General features: G+C 43.3%; 1 protein-coding gene across 1 annotated transcript in view; it reads left to right on the top strand.

The window, feature by feature from the left end:
* LOC111964043 (BMP/retinoic acid-inducible neural-specific protein 1) overlaps positions 1-19113 on the top strand; it is a 141011-nt gene that overhangs the window by 62611 nt on the left and 59287 nt on the right. Inside the window, exons 3-4 of the mRNA XM_023987712.2 lie at positions 15020-15210; positions 18124-18293. Coding sequence (XP_023843480.1) covers positions 15020-15210; positions 18124-18293 — 361 coding nt within the window. The remainder of the gene's footprint in view (positions 1-15019; positions 15211-18123; positions 18294-19113) is intronic.

Genomic DNA, 19113 nt, shown 5'->3' with positions numbered 1-19113 from the left:
TACTGAAACATGTTGCACAGGTCGGATAGGCACACAGCAAGGCTTATATTAACCCTGCTGTTTCCAAACCAAATGCTAGCCTAGTAGCATGGAGAAAAAATGGCTAGATGTTTTTTTTTCTGGGGGAGATTAAGTTTATGAATGACTGGCTGGGCTGTGGGACAGTGGATGAATCTTGTTAAATCTAATTGAACTGTTAACAGGCATTACCAGTGGAATGCAGGGATTGTGATGCTATAACCCTGCTATCAACCATTCCAAATGTACAGTTTTTAAAAATGTATTTGTCAGGCCATCCGGGATAGTAATTATTTGTTGCTGTAGCGATACATTAATTTAGCTTCTGTTTTTAGCAACCTTACATCTTTGTCCTTTGTCTTGTCGTGTCCCATGTATATATCTTTTTATATATTTTTCTTCGCATATCTTTTTTCTATTTTTCTTAACCTCAACTTCAAAACACTCTCCTGCAACCCGCCTCACCCAATGTGGTGTGGATCTGCTTTTTTCTAAAGTATTTTTCTTTACCTCTGAATCGGAATCCCCCAACAGAAGCTAGCTAGTTACTAGCTAGTAGTCAGCTAACCACTGCTAGCGGTCATCAGCTACCTTTACCTCGGAGAGAGCATACCAGAGCATACCGGACCTATTTTCTCTCCATATCCCCGGAATCCTACCGCAAGCTCTTAACCTTCTCAACTGGATCATTTCAACCTTCTCACCTGGATCATCACAGCTAGCTAGCTGCAATCCGAATCCGACTACTCCTGGCTAACGTCTCTGTCCCGAAGCAAGCACCAATTATCCTGGAGCTAGCCCATGCTAGGCCCATCTCCCGGCTAGATGAAGTGGTCCATCAACCACTCCTGGGCTACAATACCTATTTTGCCAACTGGCCTGGACCCCTTTTACTGCCTGTACGGGGTACGGAACCCCGACGATTCTTCACGACTGGACTACCGAAGTAATCTGCCTGAGGGGGTTACTCAACTGGCTCCTACGTCGCGACGTCCCCTGAATTCCGATCTGCTAGCCGCGGCCCGCTAGCTGTCTAGAGCATATCGGACTGTTAGCTAATAGGTCCATCGGCCAATTTCTCGTGCCACTATTTCTATTTTGCCAATCGGACTGGGCCCCTTTAACCACACAAAGCCCTGCTTATCCATCAAGACTGGACTACTGACGTAATCTGACCGAGAGTTTTTTTTCTCCAACAGGCCCCTCCGTCGCGACGTCCCCTGAATGCCCATCTGCTAGCCTGCTAGCCGCGGCCCGCTAGCTGTCTAGAGCACATTGGACTGTTAGTTGAATAGATCCATTTGCCAATAGGACTGGACCCCTCTGCTACACGGAACCCTACTAATCCATCACGACTGGTCTATTGACGGAACCGCACGAGGAGGCTAAAACATACTTTCCTCCATCGCGACGTCCCTCTAAGGCCCTTCTGCTAGCTTGCTATCTGTCTGAATCGATGTGTCCCCAGCCAGCCCAACCATTCACTGGACCCTTATGATCACTCGGCTATGCATGCCTCTCCCTAATGTCAGTATGCCTTGTCCATTACTGTTCTGGTTAGTGATTATTGTTTATTTTCACTCTAGAGCCTCTAGCACTGCTCAATATGCCTTAACCAACCATTTAGTTCCACCTCCTACATATGCGATCACATCACCACTCAATGCCTAGGTTTACCTCCAATGTACTCACACACTACCATACCATTGTCTGTACATTATGCCTTGAATCTATTCTATCGCGCCCAGAAACCTGCTCCTTTTACTCTCTGTTCCGAACGTACTAGACGACCAGTTCTTATAGCCTTTAGCCGTACCCTTATCCTACTTCTCCTCTATTCCTCTGGTGATGTAGAGGTTAATCCAGGACCTGCAGTGCCTAGCTCCACTCCTATTCCCCAGGTGCTCTCATTTGTTGACTTATGTAACCGTAAAAGCCTTGGTTTCATGCATGTTAACATTAGAAGCCTCCTCCCTAAGTTTGTTTTATTCACTGCTTTAGCACACTCTGCCAACCTGGATGTCTTAGACGTGTCTGAATCCTGGCTTAGGAAGACCACCAAAAACCCTGAAATTTTCAGCCAAAATAGAACTGCCAAAGGGGGCGGAGTTGCAATCTACTGCAGAGATACCCTGCAGAGTTCTGTCTTACTATTCAGGTCTGCACCCAAACAATTCAAGCTTCTACTTTTAAAAATCAACCTTTCCAGAAACAAGTCTCTCACCGTTGCCACTTGGTATAGACCACCCTCTGCCCACAGCTGTGCCCTGGACACCATATGTGAATTGATTGCCCCCCATCTATCTTCAGAGCTCGTGCTGCTAGGTGACCTAAACTGGGACATGCTTAACACCCCGGCCATCCTACAATCTAAGCTTGATGCCCTCAATCCCACACAAATTATCAATGAACCTACCAGGTACAACCCCAAATCCGTAAACACGGGCACCCTCATAAATATTATCCTAACCAACCTGCCTGCCAAATACACCTCTACTGTTTTCAACCAAGATCTCAGCGATCACTGCCTCATTGCCTGCATTCGTAATGGGTCTGTGGTCAAACGACCACCCCTCATCACTGTCAAACGCTCCCTAAAACACTTCAGCAAGCAGGCCTTTCTAATCGACCTGGCCGGGGAATCCTTGAATGATATTGACCTCATCCCGACCCTCATCCCGTAGAGGATGCCTGGTTATTCTTTAAAAGTGGCTTCCTCACCATCTCAAGCATGCTCCATTCAAAAAATGTAGAACCAGGAACAGATATAGCCCTTGGTTCACTCCAGACCTGACTGCCCTTGACCAGCACAAAAACATCCTGTGGTGTATTGCATTAGCATCGAATAACCCCTGTGATATGCAACTTTTCAGGGAAGTTAGGAACCAATATACACAGGCAGTTAGGAAAGCTAAGGCTAGCTTTTTCAAACAGAAATTTGCATCCTGTAGCACAAACTCAAAAAACTTCTGGGAAACAGTAAAGTCCATGGAGAATAAGAGCACCTCCTCCCAGCTGCCCACTGCACTGAGGCTAGGAAACACTGTCACCACCGATAAATTCACAATTGAGAATTTCAATAAGCATTTTTCTACGGCTGGCCATGCTTTCCACCTGGCTACCCCTACCCCGGTCAACTGCCCGGCACCCCCGACAGCAACTCGCCCAAGCCTCCCCCATTTCTCCTTCACCCAAATCCAGATAGCTGATGTTCTGAAAGAGCTGCAAAATCTGGACCCATACAAATCAGCCGGGCTAGACAATCTGGACCCTCTCTTTCTAAAACTATCTGCCGAAATTGTTGCAACCCCTATTACTAGCCTGTTCAACCTCTCTTTCGTATTGTCTGAGATTCCCAAAGATTGGAAAGCTGCCGCGATCATCCCCCTCTTCAAAGGGGGAGACACTCTTGACCCAAACTGCTACAGACCTATATCTATCCTACCCTGCCTTCCTAAGGTCTTCGAAAACCAAGTTAACAAACAGATTACCGTCCATTTCGAATCCCACCGTACCTTCTCCGCTATGCAATCTGGTTTCAGAGCTGGTCATGGGTGCACCTCAGCCACGCTCAAGGTCCTAAACAATGTCATAACCACCATCAATAGGAGACATTACTGTGCAGCCGTATTCATCGACCTGGCCAAGGTTTTCGACTCTGTCAATCACCACATTCTTATCGGCAGACTAAACAGCCTTGGTTTCTCAAATGTCTGCCTCGCCTGGTTCACCAACTACTTCTCTGATAGAGTTCAGTGTGTCAAATTGGAGGGCCTGTTGTCTGGACCTCTGGCAGTCTCTATGGGGGTGCCACAGGGTTCAATTCTCGGGCCGACTCTCTTCTCTGTATACATCAATGATGTCGCTCTTGCTGCTGGTGATACTCTGATCCACCTCTACGCAGACGACACCATTCTGTATACTTCTGGTCCTTCTTTGGACACTGTGTTAACTAACCTCCAGATTAGCTTCAATGCCATACAATTCTCCTTCCGTTGCCTCCAACTGCTCTTAAATGCAAGCAAAACTAAATGCATGCTCTTCAACCGATCACTGCCCGGACCTGCCCACCCATCCAGCATCACTACTCTGGACGGTTCTGACTTAGAATTTGTGGAAAACTACAAATACCTGGGTGTCTGGTTAGACTGTAAACTCTCCTTCCAGACTCACATCGGCTTACTATTTCGCAACAAAGCATCCTTCACTCATGCTGCCAAACATACCCTCGTAAAACTGACCATCCTACCAATCCTCGACTTCGGCGATGTCATTTAAAAAATAGTCTCCAACACTCTACTCAACAAATTGGATGCAGTCTATCACAGTGCCATCCGTTTTGTCACCAAAGCCCCATACACTACCCACCATTGCGNCTCTACTCAACAAATTGGATGCAGTCTATCACAGTGCCATCCGTTTTGTCACCAAAGCCCCATACACTACCCACCATTGCGACCTGTACGCTCTCATTGGCTGGCCCTCGCTTCATACTCGTTGCCAAACCCACTGGCTCCAGGTCATCTACAAGTCTCTGCTAGGTAAAGCCCCACCTTATCTCAGCTCACTGGTCACCATAGCAGCACCCACCCGTAGCACGCCCTCCAGCAGGTATGTCTCACTGGTCACCCCCAAAGCCAATTCCTCCTTTGGCCGACCTTTCCTTCCAGTTCTCTGCTGCCAATGACTGGAACAAACTGCAAAAATCACTGAAGCTGGAGACTCATATCTCCCTCACTAGCTTTAAGCACCAGCTGTCAGAGCAGCTCGCAGATCACTGCAACTGTACATAGCCCATCTGTAATATAGCCCATCCAACTACCTCATCCCCATACTGTATTTATTTATTTATCTTGCTCCTTTGCACCCCAGTATCTCTACATGCACATTCATCTTCTGCACATCAATCACTCCAGTGTTTATTTGGTATATTGTAATTACTTCGCCACCATGGCCTATTTATTGCCTTACCTCCCTTATCTTACCTCATTTGCACACACTGTTTATAGACTTTTTGTACTGTATTATTGACTGTATGTTTGTTTATTTCATGTGTAACTCTGTGTTGTTGTATGTGTTGAACTGCTTTGCTTTATTCTTGGCCAGGTCGCAGTTGTAAATGAGAACTTAATCTCAACTAGCCTACCTGGTTAAATAAAAGTGAAATAAAAAATAAATAAATACAAAATCACACTCACCAAAAGGCTTTTCAACCTCTGATCGTTTCCGAGTCAACACTTTTAAAAGTTGTAAGATCATAACAATTACACAGTAGATACGGCTCAAAAACACACTGCAACTATAATTAATGCGAATATATAGTGTGAATATCAGTGCTTTACCATCTGAAATACTTTTATGGGAAGCTTCAAATTAATTTGGCAATTTTTGTGTTCTGAATTACAATGAGGATGGTTGAGGCTTTCTGGGTTCGGCCCATGCTTAGCCCCATCTCTAATTCTCCCTCTCTCGTCATCGTGATATTTTGACCGGTAGTTCTACAGGTTAAAGGAGAAATACACTTTTTTGGGATCAAAGCTATTAAGTGAAATTGAGGAGTGCCAGAGAGCTCATACTGCGCTGGAAGGAGAAAGTCAACATTCCCCAAAAACAAAACCCCCATATTTTCAGATGAAAGGAACTACACTTCCCTCTCTCTCTCTCTCTCTCTCTCTCTCTCTCGCTCTCTCTCGCTCTCATTATTTTGGCAGTTACCTGTATATTAAATGGACAAAGTAATATAATGGGCATAGGGATAGAAAGGTCAGATATGTCCAGTATGTTTGATGCATATAAATGTTACATCTTTATTTATGTACAGTATCTGAGCACAGAGTTCCACTCAGCTGGATAGAGGTAAAAAAGCAAAGAGAGTTCTTGGTGTCCCAGGTTAAGAAAGGCCTGGTGGCCTCCGTAGCAACCAACACGTGATGTCCTCTCAGGTCTAAAATACAGAAATTACATTTAAAAAATGTCCTTGTGTATGTAAATGAAACACATTTGATCAATTTCATCATGCAGCATTACTCTCCAAAGTTGTTGGGACATTATTTTATGAAAACCCTGCATTTTATGTTTTCAGTTAATACAGTACGTCAGGGTTTGAAGTTGCTTTTCTGCAGAGATTGTCCATGATTTGTGCAAGGTATTGTTGATTGGTAAAACTTTTCACTTTGCACAGGTATAAAAGACCAGCACACCATTACTTGGAGGTAAATATTCACAACTGTCAATCCTCTCTAGTTCATGTCAAGATATGTCTTACAGACACCTGGGAACATTAGCACTGAGTCAGTCTGATTAGTCAGCGCTTGTCTATTTGTCACAACAACAAAATTAGTATATATAGAATATATCTCTCCAACACAGCCTCTCTCATCATTCCCTGTGAAGGACGTATGGGAACATCAACAGGGAAACTATCAGATTCATCACCACCACGCACATCTATTTTTATGAACTCCGGCTCGGAACAATCCCACCGATGTTTATAAATGCCCCTCTGTGTTGTCTGAACTCCATTATTGCCTGTGGCAGCTGATTCACACAGTACATTAAAATAGGCACGGATTTCACTTTATCATTTCTGGCCTTGATGTCACCTGCTGTGTTTAGAGATCCAGCCCACACCGGTACTGAATAGAAAGCAGCAAAGCAGCACCATTGAAAGCCAAAATAAAAACCTCATCGATTTCCACATGGCCCTCTGTAGTAAAAAAGGCAATTGGATTAAGATTTATTCCATAATATGTTTAAAGGCCTCGGCGGTTCAACATTATCCAGGAATTCAATTGTATATCTGTGGCTGTTTGATTTATGGCTACTGCTTTAGTTGTCTGATGACAATGAAAGCCCTGATTGTAGTGCTTTTTCCCCCTCTGGCCATCGGTATAATGCACACCACCGCCGCACATGAGAAGCTTTAAGGTTTGAGATATAAAAATAAAAATCACTGGGGGTCCCCACTATGGAACAGTGGGATAATAGCTTAGAGATGAACTACCCACCAAGGGACTTCAACACTTGGGTAATGCCTAACAACCTAGATCTCAACATGTGGGGATAATTGGTTTCAGTTAGGTATTACTTCTCTTGTATGTATGGCTCGCAGAAGGGTGCTATCTGCTGTGTCATATCAGCCTGATAATACCTGAGTCATGATTGGTCCACTATGGTAGGAATAGGATTTTGTATGAATATTAATCTAATTTAAATAAAATTTCCTTCAACAGATGTGTATTGGTTGTACAGACAGAATAATGAGAGTGTTCTAATATGAACCACCCTATCCCTTGGAGGGTGAAGTGATATATGGAATGGACACTTGTGGAAAAGGCTGCCACGTACACTAAATAAAAATAAGATATGGTAAATGTTCAAATCACTTAGCATTGTCTGTTTGATCTAAGAGAGATGTTTGATCTAAGAGAGAGCCCAGCTTGTGAGGAATGGAAGGAATATGTCAATACAGTGTGGAGATGCATTTTACCACATCATTCTTCTGGGAATTATAATTACTGGATCACAATCTATCCCAAGCAGCATGCCAGCTTTGCCTACAGAGACATCCGTGTAAGCAAGCCTCATCGGAACATGAAGGCTTCTGTAACACCACCAGAGCCAAAAAGATAGGCCTACAGTAGTGTAGGATCCTGTATCTCTACTGGAAAGCTGAACAAGGACACATATTGGTTTTCACAGCATTATGAAAATGGTATTTGTAGCTGTCTTTCTCGGACACATAGAGCTGTCAGAGAACAGTGTGGTTCAGAGCCCATTCAGCCGCAATGGATTATCTGAACACCCTCTTTTCATGTCACCCATTTCTAATGGGGAATTGAATCTGGGTGTGGGATTACTTTTAGAGCCACTGCCTGGTGGAGTGTGCACTTTATCGCTCTATAGAAAGCGATTAGATGCATCTAGGACAGCGACTAAAGGTTCCTTAGATGGTGAGTTTCTCCTGATCCCATGGAAAAAGGTTAAAGCTGTCTGTCAAATCTGTGGTAGCTTTCAAGACTGGTGTATATCATCGTAAAGGTAATGTCTACCATGTCATCAAGAGCTATATATGCTTACTTGATTAGAAAATATATAATATGAATATATTTCATTGAGCGTTATGTGGGTTAGTGTAGGATGTAATGTTCTCCTTCAAATTAGTGTTAGACGGCAGCTAAGTCTAGCTTTTCAAAGCCTGATTGTCTCTCAATCCTCGGGGCGTCGACTTTGACAGAGAAGATAGTGCCTTGATTGGCCACATTTGTCTCTGAGCATTCTTCTCCCTCCCTCCCAATTACACATTTTCATATTCATCTCCTGCTCGCTGCATAATAAGAGGCAGATTGAGAGTGGTAGCTCAATGTGCGACAGATTATGCTTAATTATGGACCATGCACTGTGGATGTTCTTTTTCTTCAGGCCTGCAAGATGTTCACATTTGAAATAGAAGCAGACATGACCAAAGCCACCAGTACAGTCATTAGTTGTTGCATTCCCTGGTGAGATATGTCCCCATTCACCACCCATAGAAATCAGGGGGAGCCAGACACTTTTGATTGCTCTAATGTCTTGTCTCAGCTCTGGGAAGACGAGTAAACAGAACAAAACTGCAGAGAGAGGACTCGATAAATAATTGGGCGGGAATGAAATGTTCCCTCCAAACGAGGTTGCAGGGGAATTAGTGGAAGATGGATAGCTCTTCCTCAATGTTCTTCCTGGCATCAAACACAATAAGTTGAAATGCCTTTCGAAAGTTTTCCTGGTGGAAAACATATGAATAATCTTTCATTTGCATTGTGGAGAAAGGAAAATAAAATACTGGCATTTTATTTTTGTTGTGGTTTCATATTTGATTAAAGAAAGCAGCATTCTGTAATGTTTTTTGAAATGTAGTGTCATTTCTCATGAGCACAGACCAGGGGGATGTGAAATGGGTAAATGCTTCAAAAGATCAGTTGGCAGCAGGAAAAAATGATGTTTGGAAGGTCTTGGAATCTTTCTCCCTGCTAGCCATAAAACATTTTAGTTGAAGCATAAAAACAACAACAAGATATTAAGATTAGATGAGGCATTTACAGAGGTGCATCAATATATCTGCAACTTGTGTCATGATGCATTAGTAAGCCATTAAAGTGTTATCTGAATTGATTTAGACTATTACGAGGACATCATCTTCACACACACACACACACACACACACACACACACACACACACACACACACACACACACACACACACACACACACACACACACACACNACACACACACACACTCTAATGCCTGATGGAAATGACAATCACACCGTCTCCCCCATGCCTCAGATTGCAGTGGCACTGCTATTTATCTCATAAGTTTCTTTGAGGGATCATTCAACTGGGCTTTGAGTTGAGGGATTAAGCAGTGAATCATGTAGCCAGTTCCATCTGTTGGCCTGCTTAATCTGGGCATATGGACCCAAATACATATGGCCAACACATATTTTTCTTTGCTAATCGTCCCGAGCCACGAAGAGAGGGATGTACTTAAAACAAATTGATACATAGCAGAGAGAGAGAGAGAGGGAGAGAGAGAGATGAGATTTTGGTAAATCTGATCATCTCTCTCAGTTCTCTTGGCATGGTTATTATCGCATTTGGTGCAGGTCTGATTTATCATTCCATTTGGATGCGTGTGTGTCCAAAACAAACACACACACACAGTAAGTGCTCGCTCTCTGAAGAGGAGCCCGACTGAATCAGCATGCACCGGCACACACCACCGAGCATTGTGCTCTAGAAAATTGCTTATCTTTTTGACATTGAAGAATTGTGATATTTTTGTTTTCTTCTGAAGAAAAGCCAGTGGAAGGCAGTCACATATCATCTATTGGATATCTGATATGAACAAAATGGCGGATGAATTATGGGAATACAAAGAAGAAATATATGATACTGGCATATTATTTTCTACTCATGTTGGGTATAAATTGGTAAATGCAGGACCTGTTACTGATAGATAGCAGTCTACAATTCCTCTATAATCTATAACTGATGTAATAACATAACCAACTAATCAGAGGCAAATCTACTTTTAGTAACAGATGCATTGCAAATCTGTTATTTTGAGAGTCTGTTTAGAGTCATGATAAGAAAAACATTATTCTTCATAGCCTTTGTACTCACACCACCTGCTGTTTTTGTCTGCATATGAATACCATTTTATTAACCCTTTAAAACCCTTTTATTACCTGTTATCTTACCAGAAACATTGACAGAGACCACTCATTTACATGTCCCCTTTGATACATTATAGTCAATTAGCAGATGCTCTTAACCCTAATTGCGCCTGTAAGTCGCTCTGGATAAGTGCCTTGCTCAAGTGCACATCAACAGGTCAAATCATCACACTATCATGACTGCAAGCCAATCTCTCAATCACCTGTAAAAGTAGGCATATGTACTATGCATGCATGTGACTTTGGACACAATCCAAATACTGAAGTGCAGAGAAAGAAAAAAAGTCTGATGGTAATAGCATGGTGAACACGGCCAATGAAAGGTGTTACCCCGAGCTATGCACAGTGAGATTGAACCCAGCTGATCGACTCTCTGAGAATTGGAAGTAAGTAATAGGTCATCAAAAGAAAAGAGGACCAAGGAGCTCTTTATGAAGAGTACATTGGTCCTCCTTTCTTTTTGATGACCAATTTAGCCCTTTTACCAAAGAGCACTTTCTATCTACAAAGACCTACTATTGTGTACCCTAGCAGCGCCTGCCTTCCTTCAATTTGGGCCCAAGGACCTATTCAAAGCTCAATCATGATGAGGGTAGGGGAGTCTAGGAGAGGAAAATACATCTTGGTGGTGTAAAGCATGCTTTAGAGGTCGTTATAGGACAGCAGAATTACTGTTTGCATATATGCAATCAGCATGTACAATGGAATTTGAATTGTCTGTTGACGACATGGTATTGACACATTATGCCTAGAACAATATTCCTGCGTTTACACAAGCAGCCCAATTCTGATCTTTTGCCACAAATGTTTTTCTTTTGACTAATTGGGCAAAATATAACAATTGAGCTGCCTGTGTAAACACAACTATTGCCTGGATAAGAGAATGAGTCGTTTCATATCCTGCTTTATGTTTCTTTGCACACATGCCAACTATTTCAGCAAATCAGTTAATGAATGATGGACTAGGTAATTGAGTCAGACTTGATTTGTTTTACTAATGTGTAGTGCTATTTTCCCTGGGCCCTGTGTTAACCTGCATTTAGCCTTCATCTGTTTTATTTCTATCTCAGTGTCGAGAGACAATAGAGGATAAAGTCCAACGCTAAACCACGGGGTCGTTTCACTGCGGTCGTTTCAACACTTTGACTTCCTCATTGACATTGATCCAAAGGACGGGGTTGCAGCAAATGAGAACTGAATAGGGCTGCTGCTGGATCGTGAGCCAAACACAGTGGAGAGATAAGCACAAATTGGACCAGAATGTAGCTTTCTTCATTTTGCCCTTCCTATTTGTCTTTCTCTCTCTCTCTCTCTCTTTATCTCCATCTCTCCCTCACCGTGCTAGAATTGCCCATTGACAGAACACACACACACACACACAACACACACACACACACACACACACACACACACACACACACACACACACACACACACACACACACACACACACACACACAACACACACACACACACACACACACACACACACACACACACACAAAGAGGCACACATGCACACACACACTTTCATATACAGAAGCTCACATATACACACACAGTATACAATTACACACCCACGCATATAATGGACACACACACACAGACACACAACCACGCTACCTATCTCATGAGTGATTTCATGTGGAGACTTAATATGCCTCATTATCTGCCCTACTTTACCTTCAGATTTGTTGATGCAAAACCAGACACAATGCAATTTGTATACATGTGTTCCCATCCCCTTGAAGAGCGGTAATTAGAAAGCGCTTAGATGCTTTTCAAAAGGCTGAGAGAGCGAGATTCACCTGTCATGGAGCCACAACACCTCCATCAAGGGCTGTGAGTGTGTGTGTGTGTGTGTGTGTGTGCTATCGTGCAGGTGTGGGTGCTTTCGTGCAGGTGTGTGTGGGTGTGCATGAGTATGATAGGGTAGATGGGGGGGAAAAAAACTGCTTCAAAATTGAATTAACGGCCAGTGGTGTCTATCCCAAACAAATGTGGTCTCTCATAAAATCCTCTTACGTTGCAGGAGGACCCCGTTGAATGAGATTTACAAATCTGTCTGACTACCAAGGTGTCAGAATCCAAATTGTTCAGGTACCCAGCACGCAGTATGTGAGCCGGCCTCATGCAGGTAGACTTAATTGTACGTGGATACCTAGCCTACCGCTTCCAGCTGCCAAGTGACATTTTTATTACAGCACCGTCCCCCTCCCCCCATTCAACGTGTAACAATTGTTTTGCGGGCCTGTGTTGCTAAACATGCAAAGTGTAAGCTGTCTCAGGGGAAATTAAAAGGACAACTGCTCCACCAGCAGGATTATTTCAGACAAAGAATAAAAAATCAAAGATTTATAGCTGGGGGGATATTTATATATCAGACACCCCTGACCTAGGCAGGGCCAGTCACGGCACATCATACTGCGTCAAACACATATGGAAAAGGCTGATTATGTAATAGCTACGCCATTGTTAAAATGAGTAGCAGGGAGATAATACTGAGTAACACCTGGACTACTGTGCAATGTAATAGATGTAGAAGGCTTTTCTTATTTGTTGGATCACATAGCTAAGTCTTTAGTAGTTGCCCTAGCCATAACCCAGGGTAATGATATTAGTATACCAGCAGTCCTATTACAGATACTAGACCATACCATTTACACAATAGGTCAGAATTGATTCCAAATCAAGATCATACACAGATTTGCAAATGTAATCGCAGGTGTAGCGAAATGCTTGTGTTCCTAGCTCCAACAGTGCAGTAATACATAGCAATAATAAGCAATACACACGTAATCCCCAACAAATTTTAATGGTGTGTAAATACAGTATGGACAGTATAATAGAAAAGGTGTGTACAGTACATCAGTAGTTATATGGGATGAGCCATGACTAGAATACAGTATCAATCAATCAATCAATCAATCAATCAAAATTATTTATAAAGCCTTACATCAGCTGATGTCACAAAGTGCTGTACAGAAACCCAGCCTAAATACCAAACAGCAAGCAATGCAGATGTAGAAGCACGGTGGCTAGGAAAAACTCCCTAGAAAGGCATGAACCTAGGATGAAACCTAGAGAGAAACCAGGCTCTGAGGGATGGCCAGTCCTTTTCTGGCTGTGCCGGGTGGAGATTTTAACAGTACATGGCCAAGATGTTCAAAGATGACCAGCAGGGTCAAGTAATAATAATCACAGTGGTTGTAGAGGTTGCAACAGGTCAGCACCTGCTCATAGCCGATCATTCAGAGTTAGAGACAGCAGGTGCGGTAGAGAGAGAGAGAGTCGAAAACAGCAGGTCCGGGACAAGGTAGCACGTCCGGTGAACAGGTCAGGGTTCCATAGCCACAGGCAGAACAGTTGAAACTGGAGCACGACCAGGTGAGTGAGTGAGTGAGTGAGTGAGTGAGTGAGTGAGTGAGTGAGTGAGTGAGTGAGTGAGTGAGTGAGTGAGTGAGTGAGTGAGTGAGTGAGTGAGTGAGTGTGTGTGAGTGTGAGTGTGAGAGGTATACTTAAATTAAGACAGGAGAAATACTCTAGATATAACAGACTGACCCTAGCCCCCTGACACAAACTATTGCAGCATAATTACTGGAACCTGAGACAGGGGGGTCGGCAGACACTGTGGCCCCGTCCGACTATACCCCCGGACATGGCCAACCAGGCAGGATATAACCCCACCCACTTTGCCAAAGCACAGCCCCCACAACACTAGAGGGATATCTTCAACCACCAACTTATTACCCTGAGACAAGGCCAAGTATAGCCCACAAAGATCTCCCCCATGGCACAAACCCGAGGGGGGCGCCAACCACATATGCAGTGGGTAAAAAAAGTATGTAAACATTATTAAAGTGAACAGTGTTCCATGACTCTATGTATATAGGGCAGCAGTCTCTAAGGCACAGGGTAGAGTAAAGGGTGGTAGCCGGCTATTAACAGTGACTAAGGTTCTGGGAAGGGTACTGGGTGGAGGCCGGCTAGTGGGGACTGTTTAACAGTCTGATGGCCTGGAGATAGAAGCTGTTTATCAGTCTCTCGGTCCCAGATTTGCTGCACCTGTTCTGTCTCCACAGATGGTAGTGGGGTGAATAGGTCGTGACTTGGGTGGCTGAGGTCCTTGATTTGTTTTGTATGGGATATCTATAATAGACATTTGAGTGCAATTCATATGTCTATGAGAATCTAGGTCTATGATTGGGATTCGATTACAGATCCAGGCTTTTTGCCTGATTGCAGGACCCAGATCTGGGTTGGGTTTGATGATGATCATTTATTACTTAGCAAACACAATCAGGACCTACAGAGAATAGGCGATAGCCCACAGCCATGCTTGGCATTTGCCTTGATTAGATAACATGGTGTCTCGATGGCGGGAGATCATGTTCACTGGCAGTTTTCTGCTTGAGGCAGAGCTAAATCAGCTAATTCAATGTCATTACCGAGTACCAAGTGCTTCTTTGTTTTTTCTCTTACTTAGTGATGGCAATACAGCAGTTTCCTTTCAATAAGGATGTGATCACAATTTACTTACGCTCTTGTGATAACATTGCCACTAGCTATTGTGAACATTAACTAAATAATCCAATGCCGTTTTGGACTTTAGACGAGTATGGCATTTGTGACATCACGTCAACTGCAAAGATGCTTGCTATAGCAGGTGCCAATTATAAAATGACCTTACATTTTGATGTTGCTGTTGCATAAATGGTTGTCATAATGCTATCAATGAACATATTAAGACATAAGCATTTACCTATTCTGTTTTTCTTGTAGGGAGTTTGCGCGTTGGAAGGTGAGGAACACAGCCATTGAGAGGAGGGACCTGATCCGGAACCCTGTGCCGCTCATGCCAGACTTCCAGCGCAGTGTCCGGTTGCTAGGGCGACGACCCTCCACTCAACAGTTCATCGACACCATCATCAAGAAGTATGGAACCCACATCCTGATATCCGCCACCTTGGGAGGTGAGAAAGCATATATCTACTTCTACTTTACTAAGACAACGGTGGTGGGCCACAAAAATGGCTCCCGGGCTACTCCTTATTGTGGTTGGTTCGACAATTCTTTCCCCCCATTACCTTATTTGGGCAAAGTGCTGTTATATACGTACAACGTAATGTCCATTGTCCATGCCACCTTCTTGATGGGAAAATAATGGGAAATAGATGGGATATCAATTGGTAAATAGGTAGTTTTGACAGTCAAATGAGCTTATGCATGGCTGGTAATGATAGAATGGTAACCCCCTCTAAAACCTGCACAGGTTCTTCTCATGGTTCTGTCCTGTTAAGATAACATTTGAGGTGGTTTTATCTGATTCAACATTTTATATCAACCTGTCGCTGAAGATTTTGGAGCTCATGCATTTTACAGGCAAGGCCCTGCTTTAGAAACATATCTTTTCTGTTTAAATCTAGGATTTCACTTGAATGTCAAACAGTCAGCTTCAATAATTCAGTTAAAGTGAAAGTGGGGGATTTCATAGGTAGACATTTAGAGTTGCAATATCATATACACAAGCCTGCAAGGTGATTTTTCCTAACACACTCATTATGGAATTCAGAAATGTAATATTGTGGTGAAATATGATGCTTAGGTAAAATATAAATGAGTTCAAAATAAAACCAACTCAAAGGAGGATGATTCACTACTACCACAAATGCAGACGTTATTAAAGGTAATGATATAAGGAATCTTGACACAAAGAACTGATTGCAATGTTGCAGGTTATCTTTATTTCTCTCTCTTTTCACTGTTTTCGTTCTCTCTCTTCCCCTTTCTTCTCTCTCTCTCTCTTCTCTCTCTTACTCTTTCTTGTTTGCGTCTCTTTCTTCAATTCTCGGTCCTTCTTCCCCCTCTCTCTCCCAACTAACTAAGTTTCACCATATCATGTTTAACCTTGAAGGCATTTCAGAGAGTTATGGCCTAGAAGTCACTCATCTTAATCTCTGGGTTGCACATTAAAGAAACACCATTATGTGAGCCGATAAACCCAGAAACCAGGAGTGTACTGAAAGCTGGCCTGCAGGCCCACAGCTATTACATCTAAGGTGATAAAGGAGTACAGAAAAGACGATGTTCTCTTCGTCAGACTCACTTTATGAGCTAAAAGGAGTCCCTGTTTAATTGGAAAAATAGGTCTGTCTGATGGCCGGCCCCATTGAGAATGTGTGTTGGTGTGTGTGTGAGTGTGTGTGTGTGTGCATGTAGTATGTGCATGTGTGTTTGCAGGTCTGCAGACACTATTGACCACTGCAAATGTTGCCATTGTGCAGTATAATAGTATAATGTAATATATCCTGTAACCCACACAGGTACCATTAACTCCACAATAGATTACCTATGTCTAACAATTCCATTGCTTTTAAGCACCAGTAGGCACTCCTAGCACCAGACAGCAGACGGTGTTAATGATATACAGTCAAATCAATACCTTCCCCTCATATATTGCTTTTATATATCCATCATCTTGTATTATTTCATTACAGTAGCCAATAAAATCAGGGCCCTGTATGGCAATAATGTATATCCATAAAAATAGGAATGACATCATTGACCATAGACTGAGACAGAGCTTAGAACGCTGAAGGCTCAGCTATAGGTATGAATCAATTTAGTCATTATCGAGGCACAGAGCCAAAGAGCTGCCCCAGTAAAATGTAAGACAATGTATTTTTTATGAAAAGATCACCCACAAAGATAAAATATAGCTAAGCCGGCTGGGCCTGACTTTACTGGGGCAAAAGCAGTAAAGTCACATATTTATGTACAGTAGACCTACTTCCACATAAGCCAGAGAGGGGCAAAGCTATAGCGATAGAGGGTTAATGTTGTATCATTATCCTTGTGCAGTAGGTCAAGGGTGTGTGCGTAACCTTCCTTCCCCCGGGGAAGAGCAGGGAGAGTAGGGAGAGAGTGCGGCCATCCTCCTTCCATGCCACGGTACTGCTGTTTCAACCAGACATGAGACATTGGGGATGACTGTCGCCCCCCCGGTCACAGCCACCACAAGCTAAGTGACCAATCCCAATGCATCGCCAAGGGCCAAATAACCAATCACGATGCGGGGGGTCGTGAACATATGTGACATGTTCTTGAATGAGTTCCAGACAACTTGGCTTGTATGCTCTTTGAACGGCAAGGAGAGGGCGGCGGAGGGAAAATGAGCTGTTCAACCTTTACGAAGTGTCAACAAACAGGCGTTGGCATGCGTACACTTACAGTAGATCACAGAGTCATTGTTTGTTGCTGTGTAAAGGTTCAGGGCTTTCTGCTGGAGTGTTCGCTTCTTCCCCTGCGGTATCAGGATGTTTACTTCTAAAGGTCATTCCCTCGGTGTGAAAGCAATCCACTCACTTACGCCCTTAACATATTCAACCTTTATAAACACATAATATGGAGTTATTAGGGGGATAATAAACAGTTTCTGGTGACATTTTGATGTATAAAAGGCAGTTATAGTCACTCCAGACATTATGATTGCAATGAAGCTATAGAGATGGCTTGGAAACTTCAGTAATATTTGTTGCCTAACGATATGATGTACTTTATTGTCCATTTACATGGAAAATCATTCTGTGACTTCAGCATACAAATACACAAATACAACACGATATAGCACATGCAGTACGGGAAACTGAAAAGTTTACATGTTCACTTATTCAAAGTCTCTGCGGCCTACTGTCCGACGTGTATTGGGCCTGCATCTGTCCTTTGTCCCACTGTTCAGCAGCCCCATGGCTACTAGCCACAGATGGACAACAAAGTGTGTATACTGTACATGAATGAATACTGCTACCAGGCAAAATAGTAAGTCAACAATGGTATTTTATTGTACTGTATCATAAAACAAGTTCCACTTCCTGTCTTCCCTGTAGGTGAGGAGGCATTGACCATGTACATGGCCAAGAACAAGCTGGACAGAAAGGTGGTCAACGCCACTCAGAATGTGGAGGCCCTGCACCAGCTGGCCTCCTCCTACTTCATTGACCGAGATGGCACCATGAGGAAACTCCATGAGATCCAGATCTCTACCAATGCCATCAAGGTATGCATCTTTACACACAAAAATACAGTATATAAATATGTTCAAACGTGTCACAGTAGTTGGACATCAAAGGAATGAGTTTGAGAAGTAGGGTAATGTCTGAGCACTGTTTGGTAATCCCACAAGTGATCTTTAACTAAGCTTTTGTGATATAAACCGCATTTCGACAAACATGATGTTGTTCTGGTACACAAACACATGCCTATCACACACACCTCCAGCCCCATCCTAGCCACCCTGGAGAGTGTCTTGCCGTCTTTTTGAAGTCCCAAGTGACAGGTGGATGAAGAGGTTCTGGCAGACGGGGTGCTGGGTAGCAGGAAGTCAAGCATGACACAATTAAACAGAATTGACAATGGCTGCTGAGTCAGGGCTGGGCGAAGAGTCGAGGAGGGAAGAAGCACACACAGCGCATTCTCAACAGTATAGCCACTGTAACCAGCCAAACTGTGTGGAGCCAGAGAAGACCTGTCCTGACTGTCTTCTTGACTGACAAACCTGCACTATCTCTGAGTCATACCGGTGTTGAATAGTTGGACTGTGTATGTGGGAGATCTCTGAGTATTATGAAGTGTGTGTGTGTGTGTGTTGTGTTTGTGTGATGTGTGTGGTTGTGTGTGTTGTGTTTGTGGTGTTGTGTGGTGTTGTCGGTGACTTGTTGTTTTGGGTTGTTTTTTTTGTGGGTTTGGTTTTGTTGTAGTGTGTTGGGTGTGGTGTTTTGTTATATGTGTTGTGTGTGTGTGTGTGTGTGTGTGTGTGTGTGTGTGTGTGTGTATCCTCGTGTGTGTATCCTCAATCATGCGACATCAAAGAATGTGCC

Source organism: Salvelinus sp. IW2-2015, linkage group LG5, assembly GCF_002910315.2.
Source record: "Salvelinus sp. IW2-2015 linkage group LG5, ASM291031v2, whole genome shotgun sequence".
In the NCBI taxonomy this organism is placed as follows: Eukaryota; Metazoa; Chordata; class Actinopteri; order Salmoniformes; family Salmonidae; genus Salvelinus; species Salvelinus sp. IW2-2015.
Note: the sequence above shows the minus strand (reverse complement) of the source record. Positions and strands in the feature narration are given on the sequence as shown.